General features: G+C 36.4%; 1 protein-coding gene across 1 annotated transcript in view; it reads right to left on the bottom strand.

Moving 5' to 3' along the window:
- The window catches only part of EXOC2 (exocyst complex component 2), a 126,866-nt gene that overhangs the window by 90,632 nt on the left and 13,029 nt on the right, over window positions 1–23,205 (bottom strand). Inside the window, exons 2-6 of the mRNA XM_084220647.1 lie at window positions 22,401–22,550; window positions 17,590–17,766; window positions 16,023–16,149; window positions 5,996–6,109; window positions 1,524–1,648 (exon numbers count right to left, since the gene is read on the bottom strand). Of these exons, the coding sequence (XP_084076773.1) occupies window positions 1,524–1,648; window positions 5,996–6,109; window positions 16,023–16,149; window positions 17,590–17,766; window positions 22,401–22,518 (661 nt within the window). The 5' untranslated portion in view covers window positions 22,519–22,550. The remainder of the gene's footprint in view (window positions 1–1,523; window positions 1,649–5,995; window positions 6,110–16,022; window positions 16,150–17,589; window positions 17,767–22,400; window positions 22,551–23,205) is intronic.

Raw genomic sequence — 23,205 nt, 5'->3', positions numbered from 1 at the left:
AAAAAGTGACATTGAAAACCACTTGAGTCATCCCAAGTTTAAGGTCATAATTTAGCTAAAGGACTGCACTGATAAACCCTGATTTTAGGTAAAAATAACACTGATAAAGGTAAAAGATGCAAAACAATATTACAGCTTATAATATTTTAAAAATTGAGACCATAGTAGTTAATAAAATAAATGAGGTTGCTTGCCCTACCATTATTTTATTAATATTTCTCACATTACTACTTGCTTGTTGACCTCCTCACTAATCAGATAGTCAGTCTCCAAAGGCAAAATGCTACTAAGAGAGGTGGAATAAAAGAAATTACTCAGTTGTGCTCAGCTTTTCTAAAACCTCACAACATTTATGGTTTGCCTTATCTTTCTTCAAATCCTACTAGTATTTGCTGATGCAAAAAAAAATCTTACAACATAATACTGTTAGCACTACTTTTCCTCCACAGTAGCAACTTCTTGAAAACAGAACTCTCAGTCTTTTAGAATATGTGATATTCCATATTGTGATATTGGAATATGTGATATTCCAAAGCAGATTCGGTTGTGAAAAACAAGCCACATTTCAATATTTATTTGCAATTATGTTTGAGACAATTTAAGAAAAAAAAAATAGAATTTCAGTATTTTCAAGATGTGTAAGAATTACAAAGAAAGCCTACTGTTTTTTCTTAGCATTTACTGAAAACTCACCTTAAAAAGGTGAAACAATGCCAAGTTATGGTTCTTCTTACAATATTTTCCTATGACTACCACCACATTCTTCAGATTTTCTGCTAAATTCTTTAATACTTCTGTTATTGAACCTTGTTGGATTTTGGCCAAAGGGGTCAATGACCAGGATGGATAATCAGCATAGTGGTAAATGACAAACCTACTGGGGATGGTTTCCTGGGCACTTTTGCTGTCTCACCAGAGCCTCACTAGACAGGACTACAGTAGCCCCCAATGAGGTTTGACCTGCGAGACATCTGATGCTTTAGGAGTGTGTCTGTGTGTGTCTATGTACAGTAAACATATATTCATATAAATGGCAACTGTGATAATCTCACTAGTGTGCTGCATTCTGCCAATGGCAAACAGAACAGAAAGGCTCTGATCTCCCAAAGTAACAAGTGTCTGGATATGCATATAAATATTACCATTTGACTGTTGAATAAGGCATGATGAAATCAAATCTTTTCTGTTGCTACAGTTTGCAAGCCATCTTAACTTCAATTTAAGACTTCTCTTTCTTTTGGGGGTCTAAACAATTTGATCAAATACCTTTAATTTTGGGGGTCTAAACAATTTGATCAAATGCCTTTAATTCCTGTAAGATACAGTTGGTGACATCTTTTGCAAATAAACCACATCAATGAGGTAGCCAGTTCTAGCTTGTGACCAACACAGCACATATTTTGGGCTCATTATACAGTTTTAGTACAGACCATGAAGAGAAACAGTATTTTTAGCATTAAATTCAACCATATATGCACATATTTTCATTTATACTGTACTTAGTAAGCACCAAGCATCTTTACCTGACAGAGCATCTTGTGCTTCAAAAAATGTGCTGAGACCTCCTTTGACATAAGCTAGACTCCCTTCATTTTTCTTATTGGCTTGTTTCTTCAAATTCACAACAGCTGTTTTGAGCTGATCAAAACTGAAAACAAAGAAGAAAACCTCAGAGACATATAAACAATAAGGTGAGCTAATAAATAAACATTATAAACTACTTGGAAAATAAAGCCACTTTCAGAACAACTAGTAAGGGCAAAGCAATTGCTAATGAGTGTGCATTTCGTGCATTTCAATAACGAGAGTTGATTCTTAGTCCAAAGATCTCTGTATGTTAGTGTCAACTCTAAATAAGAAGGCTCCTATCGCTTGTGATGGAAGAGATTTCTTCATAATACAACCTGGTCAAGATGTTTCTTCTAACTATCTGTACTATATTAAATAGGTGACAGTAGAATTCACTACACATAGTACACAGTAGATTAACAACCAAGATGTTACAAGTCTCTTTAAAATGACATTTGTTTAATTCTGCAGCTTTACTTACAATCCTTTCTCACTTTTATTTCTGAATTCATTCAATATTTTTATGTTGGTTTGGACATACAGTTCAGAACTGAATACAATATTAGTTCAAAAAAAAGAAAAGCTAAACAGGTTCCTGCTTTATGAAGGTATGGTTTTTATATGCAATCTGCTGAAATATTTTTGAAAGGCCATTCATAGGGCAATATTAATTGCCAACTCATCATTGTTGTTGGTATGGTAGCTTTCTTTTTTATCTGATTTTCCTGATATTTCTTAATTTTTGCCAGTTTACATTTGATTTACATCTTTATTTTTTGCAAGCACCTGCAATTAATTGAGAAGTCTTATGTTGTGAATAAATCTTCATGAACTGTACATAATTTTTTTTTGTTGACGATGATTAATATGACCTCAGGAGTTATATAACTTGACTAACTATAAAAACACCACCATGAACAAGCTCAGAAATACAAATATAGCACATGATTTTCATCCTTAAAGTCTTTCTTCTTAGCTGCCGGCCAAAGTTATCTCCCTAATACAAAAAAAAATGAAACAAAAAACTGCATCATACCTCTGTGAGGAGAGGGATCAAGGAAGTAGAAAACTGAGACATAAGACAATTCCATCAATATTCTGCCCATTTTAAAAAGAGCTGATACAAAAAGACACATTAAGAGAACAAACCAAATTTTAGCCCAGGCAATGAGAAGGCTATCACCACCTGCTGGGAGACAAAGCACGCTGGTGCACTTAAAAGCACTTTTCTTTTTATACTGATGATGTCACAAAATTTTGCCTAATTTTCTGTTTCCATCTGCTGGACAGAAATAACATTACTCATTACCTGGATTGGTCCACTTGGGCATATGTGAAGAACTTACCAGCAGCATTTTCAAAATAATGAAAATTTTTACAGTTCTCCTTTTAAGCACTGTTTTATGCTACCTGAGGATCTCACAGCATGTCAAAATAGTTTATTTTTATTTAACTGGATATTGCCAGGATTAAAAGAATTATTAAAAAGTATGTTATACTGATTTCTTAAAAAGAATATCCTTCAAGGAAAAAACAGACATAAGCTAATCAAAATGTCAGTGCACCACACATTTACCATTTCCAATACCTAAGGTTACGTAGAGGACAAGAACTAAACCACTGCTGTGTTTCCAGAAAAACAGCACGAATTATATGGGATGATATTTATACAATTCCAGAATATTTTTAAGACTACACATGTTGAATTGGCAAAAAAAGAAAAGCAACCAAAACAGTTTTATTGTTTATTTCAAGAGACACCTATAGTTAGATTCAAAAGATAACTGGATTCACCCTACCCTTTGAGCATTTATTCCTGTTGAGTTTTACAGTGCTCTTGAACCTTCGACACTAAGATCTGGATTTTATAAACCAATATAAATAGAGTTAATATGCAAAAAACTCCACATTTCATTTAAAAGTACAAATTAACACTTTTTATGCCATTGGATGGAGGAGATCATTACTTGAAACTGTTAACATGCAAAGACACAAATCGATGGAATTTTTTCAGCAGAAGGATAAAATACTTAAGCTGATACTAGAAAAGTGTTAAAAATGTTTTGCTTTTCTAAAAGCACCTAACTCATTCAAGCTGTATAGCCACCAATATTTATCCTGTCCTGAGCTTGTGCCTCAGCTCTCCCATCTTTCTTATAGCAATGGCCATAGGTGGGCAGAGCACTTCAACTGCACCTTTAACAATTCCAAGCAGAATAGTCTCCATATCTTACCTAACATATTGCTGCTGATACACCCCAGAAGATGATTTGCACTAGACAGTCAACTTTTACAAACACTGGATTGTCTTCTGTATGACTGCTTTCCAATCTCCTGCCTGCCTACTCCACACCCCTTTGAGTCTTGAATTCAACTATTTCACAATTGCTGCAGCCACGGCTGCCACGGATTATCACATCCCCTGCCTCACCTGCAAGAATCCTACTCAGAAGAGAAGCACCCCTGAGGGCCCACAATGCAGCTATGTTAGAAGTCATTCCCAGAACTCCTCACAAGCCTCCTGGGATTGCTGCCCCTCCTGTAAATATGAAGGACATGAAAATCTTGTACAAAAACCAGGGTCTGCTCTCTGGAAACTTCCCCAAGTTGCTTAAGGAAGATTTTGTTCACTTCCTCTTGCCATTGCAATGTCACCCATTCCAGACTCCTGAACAAGATCTCAACCTTCCTCCTCCATAACAGGGCCCATATATTTATTCCAGCTGTTCTTCACATGAAGGTCAAGTCCCTCTCTTCTTTCCTGGGTATCTTCTTCAGGTGGCCTCTTGCTATCCATCCCAAAATACTAGGTACATGAGCTATCCCACTTTATTCTAGCAGTATGTTTGTCTAATTCTACATGTCTCTGACTTGCTTCTCAGACAGCACATGAGCGCGTAAAGGGACTTACGGTTAGACACTTCCAGCTAGTTTTGTAATTACCTACAGCATTCTTAATGCCATCGCTGAACCCACAGGTAGCACTCTGTTCCCTTCATTAAACTGCAGGCTGCTATCACCATCCCCTGATATTCTGAATTTGAAGTTTTTGACACCAAAGTGCAAACCTGCTGGCAAAGATGCTCCCACTCTCCCACCCCACTTTTTCAAATTAATTCCATTTCTCACTAGCAGAACTCTTTAGTTATGGACACAGCTACAGAAGTAAAAAGTGCTGCTTTTGAAACCAGGGGTACAGCCTTCTGTGAATCTACAGGATGCATCCCTATTACCTGAAGCTTTCCCCTTCACATATAAATCAAAAGGAATACCTAGGCTCCCACATTTTTCACTGTTGTTCCCAGTCTGCAATCACTAGTGATCTGCTCTGCATCTCTCTGGGCAGTGTCACTGGTGCCCACATGGATGAGCAACAAAGTGGAAACAGTCCAAGGGCAAAACACAGAGAAAATTTTTTACAAAGGCCTACATCAAAAGCTGTTTACTCTTTATCACTTTATTATCTCCTAAATTTTTTTTACAAACTTGATAATCCTCAAAGTTATCAGATTCTGACGGACAGAATTAATTTGGAATAACTCCACTTAGTTACTTGATTTCAAAAGATGCTGTCACTATATGTGTATTAAGCAATCATGTACTCTTGCTGTTCTGACCCTTTAAAGTATCACCATTTTGAGAGGAAATTTAAGTATTTCCCAAGGAGAGTAATGGTTGCTTCTGGAGCTTTAAAAATATCCTCCCACCCCCAAAACTAAGAAGCAGTCCATATATTTTTCTACTAGTAGGAAACAAAACTAAAACAATTTGTAAAGTCATATTTCCCTTTAAAATACCAATCGGAGTATCTAGCTGAAAACAAGAAAAGAAGCTCATCGTCTCTATTAAAAATGACTTCCAGTATTATGTGAACACACAGGAGATAAAAGTTTAGAAATTCAGTGATACATGCAAAAATACATTTATGTAATACATTAATGTAAGTACATGCTCTGAACTGTATTTCTAAATTAAGATCTTCATTGTCAAGATTTTAAGGGATTTACCTCAAAGATTCTACTTTGGCATTTTTCAAAACTGTAAACTACAGCCTAATTGATATGAACAATTTTAGTAATCTGTTCAGTGCCCATAACCTGTGTCTCTGCTCATGAGTTAACACCTGGAGTTTCCACTCAAGATCGTGCTAACTTGATTCCTAAAGTTTGAAGAAAGCTTCCATCTGATATTGGGGGTTGGGGATAAATAAAAAAACCCATCATAAATTGGGTCTGGTTAAAAACAAGGTTTTTCTTAGAAGCAGATTAAGCAAACATGCTGATTCAAGTTTCAGACCAAGCAGACACTTCAGAAACAACTGAGACTATTTGATGTAAATGCAAACCACCATTGACACATCTCCTGCATTATGATATACCATCAGTGACTTGCATTTAAAACAATTACTTATATGACAGCACCAAACCTTGTTGTTGAATGATTCTCAATCAGGTACCAGGCAGCAGAAAAGTTTTCACTTGTGAAATCAGCACTCATCCCAGGAAACAGTGATTCTAAATCTTTTTGAGGAAATCTGCCCCTGAAAAATGAATATTCATTTTTTCAGTGAAACATAGCCTTGTAAACAATTTACAATTAAAACATTCACAAAAAACCCCAAACTAACAACAAACACCAAATCATTTCCCTCTAAGATGGGAACATTAACTTGTAACTCACCTTGAAATTAAATCTGCTATTACAGATGCACGTAACATGACTGGGAGAGACTGAAATCTATTCTAAGCAAAACTAATTTTACCATTTTGATTTCACTATTACACATAAGACAGAAATTTTGTCTGTACAAAATGCTTCTATTTAACTTGAAAATGACAGGACATCAGAAGTTTGGAAGCTTCTAAATGACCTCACACAATTATTGTCTATTGATTCCTGAACAGCAGAAGTCACAGAAACACGAAAGGGAGATACATAGAATATACTTCCATTATATTACAAACACTGGAAAAAGCATAATACTGAGTTAAAATAATTTTCTTGCAAAACAGAACACACTGATCTGTGTGTGGTGACACTGACCTGTCACCATACACAAACAAAGGAAAAACAGACTTATCTGAAGAGGCAGTCAGCAGGTTCTGGAAGTTTTTACTCAGTCTTACAAATGCATGAAGAAACCATGTGAGCCAATTCCTTGTGAAAAGAGGTTCTCTACAACAGCATTTTTTAAAACTATAAGTAGTTTCTAAGATACACATCCAGAAAATTTATTCCACTTAACTTTAAGTCCGTGTAACAAAAATATTTAAAGCACTTTTTGATGAAAACACGACAACCTTCATCCTTCAGTCTGGACACACACTCAACACTTGGCCATATTCATTCCACCATGCACTCAATACATCACCAGGTGCACTCCCTCCCCTCATCTTCACCACCAGCTGCATCCCATTTTCAGAGACTAATTGTGGCAAACAAATTCACTAAATGGGTCAGTCAGTTAGACTAGATGGACTTAAGTCCCTTTCAAGTGAAATACTCTCATCTATTCCAAAAATTTACTATTTCATTTTTGGATCACAGCATCCACTCAAAAGACAATGAAGTCCCTCTCTGATGCTCCTCACAAGTTAGGAGAGCTTTGCTATACAAAGTAAACTGTAAGCAAATGAAAATCTGCCATTCTTTGCATTTGAGAGCAAACTTGGGTGGGAGTAGCAATCCAGAGTCAGTTATAAGAATTACATTTAACACACAGGGAAAGCCATTTAAATGGACACAAAAGCAGCGATTAGTTAGTTTTAGTTTCATTTGTAATCTAAACATGTTTCAAGATAGTTAAAGCTGTTTTTATTATAAAAAGCAAACAGCAGATTAAGTGAAACAAATCTAAAGGCAGGCACATTAAAAAGTACAATTATATAGAGAGGAGTTGTTTCCTGGAAGTTTCTTTTCATATCCAAATGGCCATTAGCACAAGCAGGTACAAAGGACCTACGTACATAATGACATGGTACAGAAGTCTTTCATCAGTAGCACCTGATTACAGCAGGGGCATGAAACAATACTTCTTAAAAACCAGAAAAAAAAAAATCAAATGAGATTCAAGGGAAAGTGATGACAGATATAAAAAGTAGAGATACAGAGAAAATAGTGTGAGAAACAACTGAAGCAAGAAAAAATGAGGGACCCAACATTTGCCTGTGTTCAATGAAAAAGTGATGATGTTAAAATAAAACTTTAAGACATAAGTAGTGAGATTCAGGATTTTCAATGACCTTAAATTTCATGAATGACAGTAAGCAGAAAATGCTGATGGATGTAAGTTTCAATTTATTCTTCATTTAAAGACAATTTAAGATACTCTATTTTACCCTCCAATTAGTCAAAAATGCCCAGTAGGAACATCAACTTGAAGGATAGTACTTCACATGCAATAGTACAACTATACAAAAAAGTATTTATATTTGATCCACACATGGTGGATCGAATCTTTGTGGACAGCTGCATTTTTAATGCTAAAAAACAAAACCAAGAAAACAAATTTGAGTTTTCAGGAGAGACTTGGACATTCTGCGCAAGCACTATTTAAGTGCATGCAATCAATACAGAAGCAGAATTTCACTCATATTTTCAGAATTTCCACATATGTTCTCCAAACTCAAAAGAGACAGATATAACACAAAAAGCACACACACTCAAATATACCAATACCAAATGCTACTCATAACTGCAGGTTTGTAAGGGATATGCATGACAATTTAAGCTTATGCATGAGCTATATAATTCCTAGGGGGAAAAATGAATCTGTTTTTTAATATATAAATAGAGAGACCAAGAAAGACTTGTAATGAATTACTGCAAATGAATGTTGTCTACAGACAGAGGGACACAAATGAAGGAATTTTTTTTCAATTTATGTTTGGCTGCCTTGAAAAGTTATTAGGAGTTTTTTTTTTCCAGCAGATGTACTTGTGTAGAACCATAAATTAACAATGCTTTTATCTGTGCAGACGTATTTTAGACATAGTCCCAACAGACTAGAAACATGAATGTGAATGTGTGAGGTATGTTAACAATATGTTATACTGTATGGTTTAGTACCCTTATTTTTATTGTACATTTTACCAGTAGTTTTCCCACTAAAAGATATGCTACAGCTTGCTACATACAGACTTGCTACAGCTGTCTTCAAAACGAAGTGCACACTAAAATGCTCAAACTGAAAGCAACTGTATTTGTAGAATGTCTGGCCAGATGCATCTAAAAAGAGACTGACTCCACATACACACAAGTTTGTTTCATTAACTTCCATTAATAAATTAAATAAGTCAGGTTTTGGAAGTTTTTCTCATGAAAACTTGCTTACCGTTTACTTAAAAACAAGCCCATTTGAGATTTGAGAAAGTATTTCTGGTTCATTCTTTTCAACGTTACAGGATGAAGATGAACCAGTAGCAAAAGCTTAGATCATGATGGCATGCAATTAACCTGTAAATCACTTCTTTGTTGATTTGCTCATTATACAAGAATCACTTAATGAAGAAGTAATCATTGTAAAAGATACTGGGAACCACAAACTGAATACAGAAAACCTCAGAAAAGGATGAGTGAAGTTTGCCACCCTTGACAACCCTAAGTATTACACTACCTTTACAATTTCAGCAAAGGTACACTGGATTTGTACACTAGTATTTTCTAATTGGCACACTATTTTACCTAGAATAGAACTAGATCTGATACTAGACCTATAGTTAACTTTTAAAAATAGTCTTATTAATGCTTCAGCAACAATTTTAAATACAAAAGAAACTGAGATTTCACATAGTGGTTATATTAATGAGAAGTATATTAAAAATACATTTGGTTACAAGCCACGATACACTTTCACTTCCCTCAAACACATGTTGAGTATAGTTAATAGAGTCATACAATGTCAGATGTAGTGGTCCTTGCTCCCATGTAAAGGTCATGCACATTTATTTTGGATTCAAAACAGGTGTTCAATTCACTTGTACCACAAGTGCCCATCAAGAGAAGTCCCTCCTTGCACTACTCCAACCTTCAGGTTCTGTATAGACTAATAGCAATAAACCTAATTTAACAGTACAGGTTACATGGACTCTTACAAATTCTACTACAGAACTTGTATCCATGCACAGCATTTATATTCTCCAGAGATTAGTTGGGAATCTCCATGGGTAATCACAGCCTCCAAGCAGTCACAATCAAATATGAACAACAGGATGCAACAGATACTAATTAACAAAGCCTGTCAATGAACGCAGTTTAGCAAGAAGTAATTTTTCCGTAAAAATTGTTTTGCTCCCAGAACTTCAGAATCTTATAGTCATAATTTCAGCATAATGACAACATTTGCAGATTGAAGGTGCATCCCAAAGCAAGATACAGACACCAAAAGGTAAGTTGAAGCTCAGTTCCACCGGAGTTTACAAAAGGTCAAAAGGAGCAACTTTAAATAAACACAGATTCTGAATAGTAACCAGCATAAACAAGCTCCAGCTAGAGCTGCTGTACACTTCCCCCTCTGTCTGGTACCAGTCAGACTCCTTGAAGCTGGCTTTGTACCAGCTGTACTGTGTTAATAATGCATGCAAAAAGATCAGCATAAGGGACGCTGGTGTAGACTAAACACGACAAATCAGAAGGTGTTAACAAAGGTCTCTCCAATAGCAACAAGGCAAGGGTGTACTCTGGCAATTCCTTCCTAGTAGCATTGGGTTCATTAGAAATATGAAAACAAAGTGGCAACTGTATTTTAGAACTGGCAGAATGTGGTAAAAGAAATCTACTAAGAGATTATAGGCTGGTAGCTGCAGCTGATGCATCAACCTAACAAGCAGTAAGTGCTACTTTATTTTTTAATATCATAAAGCTAGGACTACACTGCAACTCTCTTTTGCAGCTTTCAGAATTTTTTCGCATGCATCTCTGTGATCAAGTTTCCACACATCCATCACATTCGATGATGTAATTTACTGCACTTCCATACAAGCCATTTAAAAATAAACATCTCAGCCCCCAGAAGGTATTTTCCTATCTCGTGGTAGCAAGCTGACGTTTACCATTAGGTGGCAGCGTAAGATCATCTGTTTCCTTCTCCCAAATGAACTGTTTTGGAAGCTGGCGTGGGAAGAGGGAAGCATCTGTATTGAGTGGGTGGATACAGAAGTATGTGGAATGTACTTAGCATGTCAGCCTTTGCTTTCATGTACGAGATGGATTCACCAGAGTGACCTCTGCTACATGCAAAACAACAAACACTATTCAAAAATTTTCTAACCGCCACTAGGTCTGACTGATGTTACTGTTTTGCAGAGAATGAATTTTCTTAGCCTGACTGAGTAGTTAGAGGAGTCAGGGAACCCTTGGTTAAACAAGGACTTGTCATGCAGGAGGAGGAAGTACGTGGTACATCAGAACAAGCAATTCATTCACAAATATCAGGTAGATCTAAATTTTCCATCAACATATTTAACTGGTGTCTACGTGACATGGTTCTCTCCCAGAACCATACAAGATTCTGAATGATCTTGTGTTACCAACCTGCTTTTGTAACAGCTCTAAACTGCTAAAACCAATCAAAGTACTGCCACATTGCTGCTAAGGTCAGAATTTTCACACCAAGTTCCACATTTCTCATACTGAGACAACTACTCTGCACACACATTTTTCTTCCTGCAACCTGTTCAAGACTTCTCCTGGAGAAGCCGGCAACCCAATGCTTGGACAGGTGTACTCTTTGCTGAATTAAAAACTGGATGGCCATGCCTAGAGAGCGGTAGTGAATGGAGTTACCTCCAGCTGTTGGATGGTCATTACAGGGATCCCCCAAGGGTCAGTACTGGGGCCAGTCTGGTTCATAATCTTTATCAATTATCTGGACAATGGGATTGAGTCTACTCTAAATAAGATTGCAGATGACAACAGGTTGGGTAGGAGTATTGATCTGCTGGAGGGTAGGGAGACTCTGCAGAGGGATCTGGACAGGCTTGATTGATGGGCTGAAGCCACCTGTGTGAGGTTTCAACAAGGCTGAATCTTGCTTGTGCCACAACAACCCCAGGCAGCTACAGGCTGGGGGCAGAGCGGCTGTAAAGCAGCCTGGCAGTAAAGAACCTGGGGGTGCTGGCTGATAGCAGCTTAACATGAGGCAGTGTGTGCCCAAATGCGCAAGAAGGCCAAGGGCATCCTGGCCAGTGTCAGCACTTGTGTGGCCAGCAGGAGCCACACAAGCGCTGGGCAGTGACTGTCTCCCTGTACTCGGCACTGGTGAGGCCACACCTTGAGTGCTGTATCCAGTTCTGGGCCCCTCGACTCAAGGAGAAGATTGAGGTGGTGGTGCACATCCAAAGAAGGGCAATGGAGCTGGTGAAGGATCTAGAGAGTAACTTTTGTGAGATGCAGCTGAAGGAGCTGGGGGTGTTCATCCTGGAGAAAAGGAGGCTCAGGGGTGACCTTATGACTCTCTACAGCTGCCTGGGAGGAAGGTGTAGCCAGGTGGGGCACAGCCTCTTCACCCAAGCAACCAGCAACAGGACAAAAGGACACAGCCTTAGGCTGTGCCAAGTGAGGTTCAGGTTGGACATCAGGAAGAATTTCTTCCCTGAAAGGATCATCAGGCATTGGAATGGGCTGCCCAGGGGAGGTGGCAGAGTCACTGCCCCTGGAGGTGCTCAAGAAATGGCTGAATGTGGCACTTGGGGATATGGTTCAGTTGACAAGATGGGGATTGGTCAAAATTTAGACTCAATGACTTTGAAAATCTTCCTCAATTGTAACAGTTCTGTGATTCTATTCTACGATTCAATGGTTCTGTAAGGATTCCTGGCTACATCTGCATAACACCACAGCCAGGAATACTCCCTGGGGAGGAGGGTGGCACCGATCTGCTCTGAACTGAAAGTGAATGTAAAGGTAGTTATGGGACACTAAACTTCATACTAAATATTAAAAAACAGAATTCAAAGATTAAATAAGTATTTTAAGTACTTATTTCCTGATGGGGATTGACTATCTCACAGCATACACACACTAGGCACTAAGTTACATCAATGCCAAAAACCCCTTATCTGACTGGATCAGCTCTGTGTTTTAGAAGATGAACGAACAACTTTTAGGAAGGGAGGAGAACAAATGTGTGCAAACACTCTTCTGCAAATACATTTGTGACTTCAAGGGTCACCACCACGAAAACACACAGACTAGCAAGTTCAAGTTTCATTCCAATATAATTGATTTTTTTTATTAGCAAGTGAGATTCTTAGTTACATGACACAGGAACTGCAATTAATATATGGAAAATGTGAAGAACTTATCAGCCAGCAATTATGTATATTTACTACTTGCTAAACGTGCAGGCTGAAAGATGATGGCCTGAACATTATGTATACACATGGAGTTAAAATATCTTGACTGCATATGTAACATTTAAAATATCTTGATTATGTAAAAGAACAGCCAGGAGGATGACTGCATATGCATCATCGTCTTTTTTGCATCCTTGCAACATTTGAATATGAATATGAAAAGGACACTCCCAGTGCATATTCTGAGTACATATATGTTACTCCTACAATACATCTATAGGCAGTATTCTAATTATTAATAGAATGTCAGACCCACTATTACATATTTCCCTTAATTCATAGTTCAACCCTTTTGTTCACCTAAATCTCACTCAATCCCAATTAAACTCTAATCTTCTATCTGCTGAGTCTGAGTATTTCTTTTTTGTCCCTGTCCATGCCTAATAATTTAGCAAACTGTTGTACTGAAGCTCTTTTCATTATGTACAAGGTCTTTTTTCTCTTATTTCAAGGTCTCATTTGCAGCACCTTGAAAGCATCCACCTGAATTGTTCAAAAGCTACAATTAATTTTAAAACAGATTTTAACTGGACAAAGTACTATAAAAAATGCTTTAAAAAGCCACAAAGGAACTTTTAAAGCCAAGCATAACCATATTAAAAAAAAAAAAACCAAACCAACAAAATCCCTCCAAAAAAACCCTAAATCATTTCCATGCTGCAGCTTGTCTTTTTTGTATCATTTTCTAATGCCTGATAATCACTTTCTACAGGGAGGGCTTCTTTCTCTTGCAGTCTGTAGTCTAATCACCTTCCTCTGCCTTCTCTTCAGTGTGCTCCAATATACTTCATTCCTATTCCAATTTATGACATCTGTTTTTCACTGCTTTTCTCCCTGAGCTTCTCAATTAATGTTTCTTTTGTTTACCACTATTTGCATAATCAACACAAGGCACTCCTTTCCCTTCCTTCTCAGCCATCAGGCTGCAAGGTTGTAAATCCCAACAAGTCAGACCAATGCCAAATGCTTCAGCTTCAAAATTAAAATACATCCCAATTTGCACATGTTTAAAGAAAACATTTAGAGAAATCAAAGGTATGAATAAAAGAGAGACCCATAATGTTTCAGAGCCTTTCTGAATACACAAAAGTATTATTAGGATCATATTAGGATGTCTTTTATTTTAAAGCATCCTCACAGCTTTTATCACTTCTAGTGACAAATATTCCTGTATCTAGTAATAGCTATTGCTAATTTTTTTGCTTATTCACTCTCTTTCTTAGTTTTCAATTGCCTTTTTTCACTGTCTTGTACAACTTCTCAATACTTACAGATTTCATAGGTAAAGTATTTCCGAATGTGAGTTTAGCTAAACTATATGGTATTAAAGTTAATTTTATAGAAATAAACCTCATAGTGCTCCAACTGATCAAGAAAATTATGGAAGATTTTCCATTGAGAAGGCATTCTTTAATTAAACCCAGAATGTTCATCTATAGTCAGAACTGTGCTGTCAACCATAGCATGAGCAGACCAGGCTTTTCCTCTCTTTCCCCTCTGCACGATGTAACCCCCTCAATTCCTCCACACTACTTGTTTTACTGCTCAGTGATAGGTCTGTCAGACTGGTGCTTGCCATAATCTTCCTGCTTCTCCTGCAATGAACCTGGGAGATCTAGAACAATGAACTAGGCTTGATATGCTTGCCCAAAGATTTCCTAATTCCCTCCCTCTACAAATGATTATTTCCTATCTGTATCTACATGTTTCTGAATTATTTCTTTTCAAATGAAACTTTAGGTTTCAGTAACACATTTTTTAATGTTTTCAGGAAAAAACATTTAAAATATAACATGATTTGTTTTCTATTGAATGAACATCCAAATAGACAACTCTAAATCAAGCAAATCCCAAACTAATGCAGTTTAAGTGTCTATATGATAATTGTTAATCTCTATCATATGGACATTGTCTTAACTATAAGTAGTGACTCAAGAGAATCACTTAACAAAGCACTCACTGGCAGTTGCTGTGTAGCACAGTGGTAAAAAGGATTGTTATGGGGTTTTTAATTTACAAAAAGGTGAGGGAGAGTGGAAGAGTCATAGAAAGTCTCCTAGTAACACACTGGAATACTGTCAATAGTATGAAGGTCCACATTTTGTCAGGGTTTGGAAAATTGAGGAAAATGAAAGAATTACCTGTCAGAAGTTACACCAAAACCAAAGGCTAAAGAAAAATACTTTAAGAGATAAAATCTCCAGCTTTTTAAAAAAAATTGGGTTAGTACTTTGAAAAGAAAGAAAAATATATATTCAAACTAGGAAAGAAATGCACAGCCAGAGGCCGGAAGGTGGTGTGGATCTGCTAGAAATCCCATATGGATTTTGGGAAAGTGCAGCTTTCCCATCAGAACAAGGTAACAACGGGCACTGCAGATTTTTTCCAGTGCACTCCCCCTCACAAACAAGAGTATTCAGCAGATGAGACCTTAGTAATAGCTTAATTTTAAATAGCGTTTTGTTTGGTAGAGCTGGCACCTTGATTGAGAGAAGTATTCCTGATGCTATTTCTAGTACTTGGGCAGCTTTGAAGAGTGTCCCATTTAAAGACCCCTAATTCCATCTATCATTCACTATAAAGTTACTATTTCAGACAAAAATGTCATAAATTCCACCATACTTAAGAACTAAAGTAAAGAAGACTGTGTGCTGGAAAACAGTATTAGTATTTCAATAAAATAAACTAGCTGATGTGGCATAATAAATCACATTTTACAGTGCAATTTTAGCAACAGATAGCAATCTAATATCCCTAAAAGCCCCGTGAAACTCAAATGCAACAGTAGGTATTCTGTAACTACAATGTATAAATCTGAAGCCTTAGGTTATTTACCAATCCTCAAAATCTAAACATCACTGGGGTTCAATATATCAGGCTTTTAGATTATCTACAGTTCTAATTGATGATCCAAAATAGAGGATTATGAAGCAGGATACGAAGTCCACTAACAACTCAGAGTACCAAATAGAATACTAGGAGCTGTGTGTGTTTTTAAATCTTTCCCTGCCCTGCAGACCATTAAACTTCCCTGGAATTCACAAAGACACATAGACAGAAAAGCACTAAAAAAGTGGATTAAAGGCATTTGGTACTCACTTGTCTATCTCAATACCAAGTGGATTAGCTGGACGTAAGGACAAGGGGGGAATCCCTTTGTTCCTGTCAGTGCGCATGTCATAATAGTTCATTTCATCCACCCAGACAGCAGACTGATCCAAGATACCTAGAGAAAACAAAGCACAGATCCCTAAAACAACAAGGGCAGTCCAGCACCATCAACTTCTAACATATTGAATTAATTTGAAAAATCCTGATAAATATAAAATGCATGCCTAGGTAATATATTGAAAGATACATGGCAAAACAACCTGGATGCAATTATGCTAAATTATTTTATTATAGCTGCTGAAAAGGTATTCACGGCTGGGCATCAAACATTATCCTTTTGCAGGGTGCACAGTTTCACATACTTTTTCCTGACCATCAAATATTAGTATTTTCATTCCTGCATGTATTTTGGTTTCTGTCCAAACCTTGTTATTTGCTACTTTCAAAAGAGCAATTAATTGAAAGTCTTCTCATTTGCATATTTTAGGGAAGATTCCTTTTCTATCCCATTTGCTATCCAAAGGTAACTGAACTTTGGCCACACGCCAAGATAAATGACTTCAAGGACACAGAACTGACTTTGCTTCCAGTGCCTTAGCACAGACAATGCATAAAGGTGAGGCACAATATGTCCTGGAATCTCAGCTGAAAATGGAGCCAGCCATACCCTTGGCCTTGCTCTCCTTTAACATACCCATCAGATGCAACACCAGAAATCATTTCATCCCCACACTTTCCCATATTCTCAAATATGAATTCTCCTCTCTCATCACCAAAAGCTCCACTGTATAACATTTGCACTTACACATTTCACCTTTCTATTATTAAGATATAAGTGCAGCTTGGGAGAAATCACATGCTATTTAACTGTCACTGAAGGGCTGAGAATAAAAGCCTAAAACAGTTCTTGTGGGAACTCTTGTGTTAGAAAAGATAACTATCCAGCTCATCAATGAGGGGTTCTGAGAGAAACATTTTCAATCCACAGGGTATTTAGGCTGGATTCTAGGTTAAGCAGAGGTCCTAGACTGCTTGGCAAAATAATTTCAATGGTTAAGCATCTCATGAGAAATATTTAAGACTTTGTCTTGCAGGATGGTTTGAATTACAAATAAGAAATGGCACTGAGGACTCTACTTTCTTTAAAGGATTAACTGTCAGCTCAGGATTTAGGTGTAAAGCTCATGAGCTGGTCCAGACTTTGTATTTATCTACTACACTTAAGAGTAATTACTAGATCTGTTATTAAGTTTTCTAAAATTTCAGAAGTTTAGAGCTATTCCATAAAGAAAAATGAAGGGCTACTTTTCATTCATCGCTGAGGATTTTATCAAGATATTGAGAAAGAAACTTAGGGTATAGGCAACATTATTCCTATCTCTCTCTCTATATATATATATATATGGATATTTTATTGATATACTCTGCATTTTCTAAACAACTGAAAATTGTAGTGAGGTGGATCCATTTCAAACATACATTTTACACAAAGAGGCATTCAGTCATATATTTTCGTAGCAAAGAAAACAGATGTGGATTTGAACAAGAAATATACCTATTTTTTCAGGTTTAAGCAGTTTGAAGGAAACAGTTGAAGTTCCTTTGCCACCAGACTTTGTAGTAACAATAATGTCTCCCTTGTCATTTTTAGCCTGTCCAACTCGACACACAATTTTACTGGCAGACATCCATTCTGCAGTGAGGAGACAGTTGTGCCCACAGATTGTTAAACCTGGGAAAAAGGAAAAGAAAAAAAAAGAAGTATAATTCTGTTATTAGAAGTATCTTTTGAAATTCTGAAATGCAAATTCATTTATGATGCTACATGTTTTACATAAATATATAGCCCTTCACCAGTCCCCTACAGCCAATTACAGTCAAGGAAGCACAAATACATTTTTCAGATGTTTCCTAGGCGACTTCAGGTCTTTTGTCCTAGTTACAATTCATCAGATAGAAGTAGTGCAGTTTGAAACTTATTTAGTTTCTTCCACCACTTTTGGGCTACTGCAACTTTTAGATTTTCTGTCTGCAAGACACTGGAGAACTGCTGTTCAATATGCCATTTCTGTGAAACTTCCCTTAAAAGCTGCACACAGCAAATTTTTCACAAGTTCAGTCTATATGACTTTGCACAGAAAAAAAAGAAGACTCTCTGGAAATTATTTACAATGAAGAATGTTTCTTCAACCTTATTTGTTTAGCAGTACTTCAGTGGACACAGAAGGCTGTTTTAGCTGAAGTAGTACTAATTAACATATAATCCATCCGAACCTCTTCTGTAAAAAGTGAAAATGCAAGACTGATTCTGATTAATAAACTGCCCTTGTTATATAAAAGAATAATCATGTAATGCTCATCTATCCTCTATTCTACACTTTCTCACAAGAAGGATGACAAACTATTAAATACAAGAAGGTCTTTTCTCCTAGGAAGAGACTTACAAGCTTCAGTGCTCAAGAGCATCTCTCATGATTTAAGAGTCAAAGGTGCACCTTAATGTAAGGTTCAAGGCTTCCTGAGATTTCACATCAAATTGGTCTGATCAATCAAACCAATCATCAACCAGTCACAACCAACTGATTGGTTCTGGTCAGATCAGGACTCTGGATGCAGGAATAGATGGATTATTTTCTCAGATCTAGATGAACAATTCCCATATTCGTAGCTGGAGTTCTGCTGTCCTGGAAAACTGGCAAGATCCTAACTGCTCTAGTACCAATTTGGAGAATAACTTCATTATGTTCTTCTTAAATAACACCCTTAGCCAGAAACATTTTGCCTTATGTCCAAAAGAACAAGGCTGTACTAATGTGTTGGCTGTACTGGAGTATAAATTAGTCAGGCATAGCAGTTTCTTCCCTGTTGGCTTGACTTTTGTTTTTAATTTCTAGAAAGCTCTGACCAATTTAGAAAATACTTAGAAACAGAAAAGGGTCAGTCAGCATATGTGGCTTAGTACCAAAGCTTCACACTTATTTTCTCTCACAATTTAAGTCTCTGACATGACACAGCAGAGAAATTTGGCAGTTTTCATGGCTGTCAGACATAAAAATGCATTACTCCCTGCCAAAAACTATCTTGAAAATGGAATCCAAAAATTAAAAAAATGCACTGAATCTTATTACAACTGAAATTAATTTTACTTCAGAAAGGACAGTAGATTTGTTTCTTAAATATTCTTTCCGAGTAAAAGGGGGGGAGTGGGAAGAAATAGGATATACACAGAGAAAGACGTAAAAAAATATTTTGCTTATTTACTCATAAAATTTTAATCAGGTCAGGTTTTAGTTTAATGGAGGAAAGAAAAAAACCATATATTAGGATTCATATTACATACATGCAATAATATAATCTTACGCTATATTGTTATATTATTACATCTCTTGCAGTTTTATACTTGCATCTTCTCTAAAGGAAAAAAAGATTCTGATAGGAACTAAGACTAACTGAAATACTTTGCCCAAACAATTTATAAAGATGTTTTCACCCCATATTTTCTGAATTTATGGTTCAATTGAGCACTACTTTAAAATCCAAAACTAAGCTATAGTAAGTGTATGAAGATCCTTGTATCCATTATTGTCTACTCATTAGAGGTTCCAAAAGCACTCAAGACATCAAGATACAAGGTCCAATACTTTTGAAATGGCAGGAAATGGCCTTTGCCTATATCTTAAAAATGCAAAAGGAACTTAAGTCTCTATCAAGATTTTATATACCACATGAAACAGTAATGGCACAACACAATTTCTCAAACAAATAAAGGCATGTTGAGGGAGAAGTTCTGATAGCACAGTTACCACATTTCTTTCTCCAGAAATAGGAAACTTCCCTTTAAGTAAAACTTAATTTGAATCCTTTGCATAGTATAAAGATCTTTGAGAACATCATTCTCAGCTTCTAGTTTTTATGTGCCTTTCTATAAATAGGCATAAGTAATACTCTTAGGGAGACTTTCTGATTTTGGTTAAGCTCATATACGGACAATTTTACAATGTCTAAAAAATACAGCTACAAATGTCTTAAAAGACAAGCTAAACCATGAAAACACATATGTTACAGGTACCTCCTGGATTTGACATTTTGTACCATGAGCTATAGAGTTACAAATAAAGAGTTCATTTGGTTTCAAAGATACAAAGAGATTACTTCTATTATGTGATACTGTGTTGATATACAGAAAAAAAGTTGCTTGCTTTTAATTTTACACTAATGCATCTCAAACTTTTAAAACTTTATAAATACCTCACTCAAACTTGCTTAACTCTCATGCCTACAAAGCCTCACTTTTCCAAGTATTTCCATTCAAGTAACAGGGAATATTTACATGACTAATTTAACCATTAAAAGAAATCTTTAGCTATCTGGGGCCTTAGTCACTTACTGGAGAAAGCTGACAACTGAGCAAAGGAGAAAATAAGGCAATGCATTATTTATTTTTACCTCAAAGCATAAAATTACTAGCAGCTGTGTGTTAGAAATGTTACTATGAAAGAAATATAAGAAGAAGTATCAGCAGCTGGTCAGCTGTAATACTGAGTTACAGCTCAGGACACGTCTTCCTTCCAAGAAAATAGCACTGATCATTTCTAAGAGGATCATACCAATGAACTAATGAGGCTATTGAAGTACATCAGCCACAGAAATACACAGAAATATACTCACCCCTAACATCATCAGTTATTTGAAGATTTCTCAGTATGAATTCTATAGTGTACCGCAACCTCACCTAGCAGCTCAGGAAAATACTATTTCTCCTTTTGAGAGACAGCAAACTGAAGTGAAGTGGAAAAATGTAGTAGCTTATGCTTGGCCATAAAGCTCATTGTGGTGGCCATGAATGGAATTTGTGAACTTTGGTTTACAGCCATGAAGCGAAATATTTTTTCTAGCAAAGCCAAACAAAATTCCAATGGCCTTCAGAGGAGTCGTGATTCCACAACAAATTAGACAAATTGTCTCTAACATGACTACTGAAGTACACATATGCATAACTTGCAAAAAAAATAAGGGAAATTCCAGTAGTTATAGTTAGCTTGAATTTCCAGGAGCCTTTACTGAGTCTCTCTTGAAAGGCTTAAGAAAATGATGCAGCTACAGGATACGAACCTCTAATGGATAAACAGCTCAGCAACAGAGAAACAGGGTTACAGTATATGATGTGATTTGACTGAGGAAAGTTTTCCACACGGTGTATGCCAAGATCACTTGTGTTCAGTACACTTATAAGTGACAAGATAAAGAGGTTATAAAGTTTACTGATGATTTTCTTTTACTTAGAGCGTGAAGACCATAAATCCCAGAAAAATGCAAGCCAGAACTTATTAGACTGAGTGATGCACTATAATGTAGATATTATAACACAACGGCTGAAATTCACTGAACAAAGACAAGATGCATGCAGGCAAAACCTTAAATTCATAGATGGCACCCTCAAACTGACTACAAATCCTCATGCATTTAATCATGGAACTATAGTAGGCAGAACAACAAAAATCATTAGTTTGATTCTCACTAGGAGTTACACAGAAAACAGAACTCTATGGCCAAAACACAAAACAAAAGTGAAAGTACAGTGTTATGCCACAGGGCATTCACATCCTGAACAGTGCACACAACCAAGATGTGTCACCCATGACTGGTAGTGAAAGTAAAAGAGATTCACTAAAGAGCAAGAAGAAAGGCCAAAGATACATGCAGAAAAATTAAATAAGCTAAGACATTTCAGCCTGAAAAGGAAGCAACAGAGTAGTAATGAACAAGGTCTGTGACCGGGAGAATCAGTGAAAAGATCTTGTCCCTCCTTCAGCACAGGAGCTACGAAGATTCTAATGAAATTACCATGTTAAAAATCAAAACAGTAATGAAAAGGGCTCTTCAAATATTTTGTAGCTAAATCACTGAACCTGCTTTATCATAACTGCTACAGATACACAAAGTGACTTTAATTCAAGGCATAGCAATGTCCTGGTTTAGGGCAAATTTGGGAGAAAATCCCCAGTAACTTTCTGAATACACTGAAAACACTTCTGACTTGAAAATTTCAAAGAGGAAATTCTCAGTTCCTGAGAAAGTAACAAAGGAGCATCTCGTTACATCTACCCTCTTCTAAAACACTGCAAAAAGCATTTCATGTTCAACACAGGATGCTGAGTCAGATTAAGAGTTCATCTAAAGAGGTAGAGTCAGTCTGGTTAGTTACACATCGGGTAGCGTCTCTGAATGTATGGATTCAAGTGCATATTAGTGTAAAGGGCATTCCTCATTACATTTAAGACAGATTCTATCATGCAAAAAGATTATCTCCAATCATATCTGAAATGTTACCTTCTTCCGTACCTAAAGGGTGATTTTTCAACTTACCTAGGAGATCTGTAGGTCCAGTACCCAAATTTTCTCCTCTAATTGTCACTTTTGTCCATGCGATGCCTTCATTGGGAGAGATACCGGTTACAAGTGGGGGCTGCCGTGCTCGAGACATGATGACTATTCACCAATCTGAGCTGTTTTTATCTGTTCATCAAGAAATAATAAATTAAAACCCCATTAATTGTATAAAAATTATTAAAATAATTTCAACCTGTTCTTCTAAAATTGTAGGGAAATACAAATGTAAATATGGAACATCACTCAAAGTCTTTTTTGACAGTCATAAAACAATAAAGAAAAATTATACCTTCTTTGCACTTTTTAAAAAGTTAAATATAGCTTTCTGAAAGAAAAAGTATATTCAGAAAAATATTAAACCTTCTGAATGCTTAATGAAGATGCATACACATATGCCAGAATTCAAATGAGTCTATTACAACTTCTATTTGAAAATTATTATTGTATTCCTTAGAAAGTTCAGAACTGTTAATCTAAAATAAGTAATAGACTATGATTACATATTTGGACAACTTCTCCATCAAAACAAAACCTACTGACATATACAGTCCCATGTGAGGAAGCACTCGGCACTTATTTGTATCAAGCATCAATGCTAACATGCACTGGGAAAATTAGAACATGACTTGCAAATACTACACCAGCAGAGATCATCAACAAAACAAACAATACTGCAACATATCAACAAAAACGTACATAAAATTATTGAAGAACCATTTCCAGAAAAGTGTTCCTTTACACCTTAAATTTAGTGAACTCAGACCAGTTTAATTAGCTCTGT

This window comes from Fringilla coelebs (assembly GCF_963513975.1).
Source record: "Fringilla coelebs genome assembly, chromosome: 1".
Taxonomy (NCBI): domain Eukaryota; kingdom Metazoa; phylum Chordata; class Aves; order Passeriformes; family Fringillidae; genus Fringilla; species Fringilla coelebs.
Note: the sequence above shows the minus strand (reverse complement) of the source record. Positions and strands in the feature narration are given on the sequence as shown.